The 6,972-nt window shown below is 50.1% G+C and overlaps 1 protein-coding gene across 2 annotated transcripts in view; it reads right to left on the bottom strand.

The window, feature by feature from the left end:
* Positions 1-748: 748 nt before the first annotated feature.
* CRYBA4 (crystallin beta A4) overlaps positions 749-6,972 on the bottom strand; it is a 28,082-nt gene continuing 21,858 nt past the window's right edge. For both annotated transcript variants that reach the window (XM_025474401.3, XM_025474402.3), the window contains 5 exons: positions 6,694-6,744; positions 5,930-6,048; positions 4,049-4,190; positions 2,679-2,821; positions 749-1,094 (listed from right to left, as the gene is read on the bottom strand). In XM_025474401.3, the coding sequence (XP_025330186.1) occupies positions 947-1,094; positions 2,679-2,821; positions 4,049-4,190; positions 5,930-6,048; positions 6,694-6,732 (591 nt within the window). In that variant the 5' untranslated portion in view covers positions 6,733-6,744 and the 3' untranslated portion in view covers positions 749-946. The remainder of the gene's footprint in view (positions 1,095-2,678; positions 2,822-4,048; positions 4,191-5,929; positions 6,049-6,693; positions 6,745-6,972) is intronic.

Genomic DNA, 6,972 nt, shown 5'->3' with positions numbered 1-6,972 from the left:
AGCGGTTTGGCGCCACCTGCAGCCTGGGGTGTGATCCTGGAGACCCGGGATCGAGTCCCACATCGGGCTCCCTGCATGGAGCCTGCTTCTCCCTCTGCCTGTGTCTCTGCCTCTCTCTCTGTGTCTATGAATAAATAAATAAAATCTTTAATAAATAAATAAACAGTTTTCAAGTGGGCAACCAAGTCTATCAAAAATAGCCCATCTGCTGAGCTATAAATTAAGTCTGGACTCCAGAGTATTGAAATCTTACATTGTTCCAATTTTAGTATAGGTGCTGCCGAAAGCGAGCGTGAGTATTGAAATCCGACAGAATGTGTTCTCTGTCCACAACGGACTAAGAACAAATCAATGACAATAAAATATCTCAAAAATCCCAAAAGATAACATACCATTAAAGAACCCATGGGCCAAAGAAGAATTCACAGGGGAAAACTGGGAAATATCAGACTGAACAATTCAAATGTGGGGGAAGCAGCTAAAGCTGTGCTCACAGGGAAATTAATAGCTCTACAATGACTCTCCGGTCATTTAGAAGTGCAGCGTCTAAAATGAATGACCCAAGGGTCTACCCTCCCAAACTAGAAAAATTAAGAATAAAGGAAACCCAGAGTACACAGAAGCAAGGAAATGGTGATGGTAGGAGTACAATGGAGTGAACTGGACACAGACAAATGAGCGAGCAAATCAATAAAGTGGAAAAACCGAGGTTGCTTGAGCGGATGAATAAAATTGAAAAAACACAAACTAGCGCTAGATCTTCTTTTTTTTATTACTTTTTTTTTGTTTCGTGCTGACTGTGCATGAACTGGCTCACATGGGTGCTGGGCTCACAGGGGCCACAGGGGGAGGCAGAGGAGGGTGCACAGAAGAACCGCCACAGGTCCTCTGTCCAGACAAGCACACATCTGCTCCTCGTTGCCGCCGCCACCGCTGGGCCCCCTGCTCACTGCTGGATCCTGCGGACGCTCTGCACCTGGAAGGTCTGGGCGTGAGAGCCCCACTCTCGGAAATGCTTGTAGTCGCCTGAGTGGTGATCACACTCCAGCACGTACTGAAAGCCTCGGTAGCCAGGGAACTGGGAGCAAACCCAGCTGGGGAACAGAAGAGGCAGACCGTTACCCTAAAGAGGCATCAGCGAGGGGACCAAATTGGGGGGTGGGGGGCAAAGGCTCCCATGCTGCATACACATTCCAGCCATCCCAGGCTTCCTTCACTGCCTGGAATGTGCTCTGCTCTCCCCACCACTGGGCCTTTGATCATGCTGTTCCCTCTGCCAAGAACACCATTCCAGCCATTCTTAGCCTGGCGCCTAGCCAAGTTATAATTATCAGTCAGGTTTCAGCTTGTTTTGAGGGCTGGTTCTCCAATTCAGGCCACTGTCCCTTTCTGGTCCTCTGTAGTTCTCATATAATTAGACAAGTATCAGATTACTTGTAAAATGTCCGTCTCCTCCACCAGCAGGTAAGCTCCTGGTGTAGGGCTGTGTGTGTCTGGTTCATTGGGATCTCTTGTGCATAGTGCAATGCCCGGCACAGAAGAGGGGCTAATAATAGTTAAAGAAGGAAGGGACGAGGGAAAGAAGGATGGGAGGGAGGAAGGATGGAAGGAGGGAGTGTGGAATTTTATTCCTTCCCCTCTTCCCTTAGCCAGAAGCCCTTCCAAGGCAAAGGCTATTGTTCTTTCCACTCATTGACCCCCTACATTGCTCAGGATTGGACAAGAATTGGTGTCTCACTTTCTGAGCTTCCATTACCCCTTCTATAAGGGGGAAGTGGATTCAGGAATCACAAGAGGCCCATCCTACTTTGGAACAACTAGATTTTCTGATGGTTAAAAAAAGGAAAACTGTTAAACAAACAAAAAAAACCCTGCCACCTTCACCTTCACCCCTACCAGGAGCCTAAGGGTACTCCAAGAAGGTGGTTGTAATGTCCTCCCTAAATGAAGACCTCACATCTTGGCCTTCACCTGCCAGCCCCTGGGGAAAGAGTGAGAAGGGTCAGTCATTCCAGGGTTTGAAGCTGGATTCAGTCACCTAGCAGCTGGTAGACTTGGAGCAGGATGTTTGAGCCACACCTATTTCTTAAGGGCTGGACATCCATTCTCCCCACTTCTGGGGAGAGACCCCCTGCCACCCCTCCAAGTCCTGGCAATGAGCATGTGACCAACCCTAGCCAATCAGACCACCCCCTTCTTGCTCATGACGATTGGTTCAGAGTTGAGTACATGACCCAAGTTGGGCCAATGAGAGCCTTTCCTGGAACCTTTGGTGGAATCAGTGAGAAAAAGACGCTCTCTTTCCCTGGGGCTGGCTGGGGTAAGAATGAAGCTGCCGTGTGGCCTTTGCTTGGGAAGAGCTTGCCTGAGAATTTAGCCACAATGAGGCAAGACAGAACCCTGCCGTAGCACCTGGATCCAGCTGTGCCTGAAGCTAATGACAAGGGTCAATCAGTATCCTTTGGGCATAATATCAGTTTGGTATGGAAGTCTGCCACTTGAGATCCCACATATTCTTACCTTATACCTTTCTGTGCCTCAGTGTCCTCCTCTGGAATGTGGGCACCAGCGCCCCAAAGTCCCCAGCACACAGTTTTCACGGAACATATCCCCCCCACACACACCTCACCCCCAACAGCCTCTCCTTCTCTTCCAGGCAGAGCCTCAGATTCACTTACGCCCCCGAGTGGACGTGGAAGGAGCCCACTTCATTGCCATCCCAGCCCATGGCCTGGAGGGAGGGGTAGTCGTCACTCAGCTCGCCTTTCTTGCCCAGAAAGTTCTCTTGCTCGAAGATGGTCAGCCTCGAGTCACGGTGGTTCTGTAGGAAGAAGAAACGGTCGGACCACCAGAAGCCCAGCCGAGAACCCAGGAGCCTCTGCTGACACCCCTGCCCCTGTCCCCACAAATCAGCCTTCCTTACAAAATCTTTTGGAAGGGTAATGAGGTTACAGAAACCTTACAAAAGGTATATACCATTTGCCCATCCAGAAATGTATACAAAGAAAATAACCATGGGGACCCCTGGGTGGCTCAGCCATGGAGCGTTTGTCTCTGGCTCAGGGCGGGTCCCAGAGTCCCGCATCGGGCTCCCTGCAGGGAGCCTGCTTCTCCCTCTGCCTGTATCCCTGCCTCTCTCTCTCTCTCTCTCTCTCTCATGATAAATAAATAAAATCTTAAAAAAAAAAAAAAACAATTGGTATAGATTGAATCTGTTGATAACAAACAAGACCAAAGGAAGTCTCCGGCACTGTTAAGACTGGGCTTCTGTCTCAGACATGTGAGTATGACTTCTTCCTCTAACATATCAGGTTTCTTTCTGAACTTTGGATGATAAATATATGTGCCTTGTGTGATTTGTAAAGTAATGAAAGTTGTGAGCAGCCCAGGTGGCTCAGCGGTTTAGTGCCGCCTTCAGTCCAGGGCCTGATCCCGGATTGAGTCCCACATCGGGCTCCCTGCATGGAGCCTGCTTCTCCCTCTGCCTGTGTCTCTGCCTCTCTCTCTGTGTGTCTCTATGAATGAATAAATAAAATGTCTAAAAAATAAAAAAATAAAAAATAAAATAATGAAAGTTGCTTTTGAAGAAAAAAAACTCACATCTTTTCAAGCCTCAGCTCTTCTATCTGTTAGATGGAGATAATAATGCCCACCTCCACCCATACTCCATAGACAGTAGCTGGAGTATAAAATCAGGAACACTGATAATGAATCAGGGAGAAGAAATAGAACCTTCCTCCCCACCTTGTCTTGCCACCCCTGGCACCCAGCTTCTCCAGGATCCCCATGTCATGAAAAGAAGGACGTGAAACACACAGGGGCTCATATCATAACCGAAGCCATGAAGGTCACAATGTGTGCGGTGATCTCGTCCAGAGCCTTCCCCATGACATGGCCCCATTTCAAGATGAAGAGACCAAGGCTCAGAGAGGGGACGTCACATGGCTTGAAGAAGTGACATGAGGATTTGAACTCTGGGACGATCGGTTCCCAAATCCCACTGGAGCGGCTCAGGCCTTCCTGGGACAAGGTGGTGGCAAGGACTCACAGCACAAGCCACCGGTCGGAAGGAGGTGAGCCTGTCGGCGGGGTAGGCTGTGTTTCCACTCCAGGCGTCCCAGGACGGGTACTCGCCCCGCTCCAGCACGTACTGCTGCCCTTGGAAGCCAGCATGCTCAAAGCCTACCCACCTGCGGACAGGGGGTAGAGAGTGCAAGGGGTAAGAGACCCACGTTCCGAGTCCCAGATCAATGGTTATCACTTAGGAGTTACCACTGAGGAGACATTTAACCAATGTCTAGGGGCATTTTTAGTTGTCACACTGGGAGGAGGGAGGAGAGGCTGTTTGCAACTGGCACTTAGCAAGTAGAGGCTACAGATGCTGCTGAACATCCTGAAAGCGCAGGACAGGCCCCCATCACAGAATCATCCAGCATCAAACCCACCATGCCGAGCTGGAGAAACCCAGCCCAGACCGTGTGTAGTTCACCGCCTTGCTGTAGGCCCCGTGGGTAGGGGAACTGCTCCGGGCAGGTGCCTGGCCATCTTGCACGAGGTCCTCTAGGTCACACAGACAAGGCTTGATGGCAGGCTGACCTAAGCCTCAGCGGGATTCCTCGTGATCCTCCAGGAATGTGGGAGGACAGGCAGTCTGGTGAGGAGCAGCCACAGGACCCTCTCACCTACCTCCCTTCCTTGAGGGAGGCTGCCATGAGACAGTAACTCATCCCCTCCCTGATTCCCTGGAGATATGGGACCTCCCCCACCCCACACCCTGGGGGAGGGCGTCCAGCAGGAGCCACAGCTGAAGCACGGAGAGCTCCTCAACAGCAGGGGGCTCACCACTCCTGCTGTCAGCTGGCACCTCTTGGTGTCCTCCTGTGGGACAAGCGACTCTGTGGGACAAGCGACACTACCACCATGATGGCCTTGCCTTTGCTACGTAGCCGACTGTCCTATATGAGTAATAAAGCTGAGCATATTTTCTCCTTCCAGGAAGGATCTGTCAATTTGCTGGACATATCCCTGGACAGGTCACTGCTCCCCTCTGATCCCCAGTTCCCCGCCCACACAAAGCTGAAGCTAAAACAGATTCTCCCCCGGGGTGTGAGGTGCATAAGTACCACCCAAGATGACCTTAGTGGCACTCACAGGCACAGTATAAAGTGACTCCAGATCACGTGGAAAGAACATTGTTCTTCTTTCAAGCTACTTCCCAAACTTCTAAAAATTTCTATCCCATGCAGTAGCCACTGGCCACCTGTAGCTAATTAAATTTAAACTCACATAAAATAAAACTAAAGTAAAAATTCAGTTCTTTAGATGCACCGGCTACATTTCTAGTCCTCAAAGGCCACATGTGACCAGGGATCCAAATCAGATAGTGCAGAGGAACAACATTTTCACCATTGCAGAAAGTTCTACAGAGAGGTGCTGATCTAGAAGTCTCGGTGTGATGTTAGTGTGTCATTACAGTTTCACATTTCGTTAATCTCTCTCTCTTTCTTTTTTTCTTTTAACACAGCTTATCTCATCCCAGAGCCTCCAGCAACAACATTCAACTGAAGATAAATAGCATTATTTTTTACTATATCTATTTTTTTATCTTCTATTTTTGCTTTCAAAGAGGGGCCTTTCAGACCCAACAATAGATTTTAAAGGTCTGCCCCCTACAAGCCCGCCTCATCCAGCAGGCAGGATCTGTGTGAATGATGCTTTCTACATTTGGGCAGTGCACAACCTGCTTAACCTTACACTACTGTCTCGCACACTCCGTAGCACTTCAGACCCAAGGAAGGTCACACTGGTACAGTTAGAGCCTGAAAAGTTAGGGCCTAGAACACCTCTTTCTAGATCCCTCCCTGTCCCCCAGCCCCACCCCAACTCAAATTCTCGCCCCCCCCCCCACCACCGCGCCCCCCAGACTCACGCTCCACTCAGCACTTTCAAAGATCGCACAGTCTCAAAGCCAAGCTCCAGCACACTGGGGCACTCTGCAGTAAACTCATGCCTCCGGCCCTGGAAACCCTCCTCATCCCAAACCACAATCTGTGACAGAAACAAAAGGTGGAGACCAGCATTAGAGTCCTGTGGGGGATGAGGGATTAGGACCTCACCCCAGGACTAAGGGTGGGGCAGGGCAGGTACAGTAAGGACTGCAAACTCGGATGCCCCCAGGGGCCAGGTAGGTAAGGATGGGGGAGGGCTGGAAATGCAAAGCACAGATTCCACAAATGGGTGATTTCTGCTCAGCGCCACCTATTTTTGCCACCTGGGAATGCCAGCCAGATTTTCCGATTTCTCAAGACAATTGCTATATATGGACGTTTCTGTGGACCCTCCAGGTTTTTAAAAGCTGATGATAAATTCAGGGAAACAAATTATTTTTAACACAGAGGGGGCCAAAGAAACCACACCCATACACTGTGTGCAATCAGCAGTTTGCCATCTCTGCCAGAGTGTAGATGGTTAAATCTGGGGACCAGGAGACCCAAGTTCAAATCAATACCTTGGGCAAGTCCCTTCCTCTTTCTGAGCCTCGAATGCATCCTCGGCAAAACGGGCCCTCATCACATGCCCCCCAGAGTGAGGTGGGGCTTCAATGGAGGAGGATTGAGGGGGTCCCCTGGAAGTGGGTTGGACCTCTACACCCGCCCCCTCACTCCTCAGACACCACCCCATGCCTCTTCCTACCTTCCAGTGTCCTGCGGACTTGGTGCACTGCAGGGTCATGTTGCCAGCTCCCTACATGAGAGAAGAACGTGATAGCCTTCCACCCTGATCCTCTGCTCTCCTTCTGGATGATAAAGTCTAGTTTGGACAATATCGGGATCCAGATGGGATCCAGATAGGACCAGGCTAGGAGAAAGTGTAGCTTTGGTCCATTCTTCTTCTTCTCCATCTGTGACCTTCGCCCAGTGACTAATGTCGTCTCCCTTACTCTCAGCCTATACACCATCTCAAAACTTACCC

This window comes from Canis lupus, chromosome 26 (assembly GCF_003254725.2).
Source record: "Canis lupus dingo isolate Sandy chromosome 26, ASM325472v2, whole genome shotgun sequence".
Taxonomy (NCBI): Eukaryota; Metazoa; Chordata; class Mammalia; order Carnivora; family Canidae; genus Canis; species Canis lupus.
This window is presented reverse-complemented; position numbering and strand designations above follow the sequence as displayed.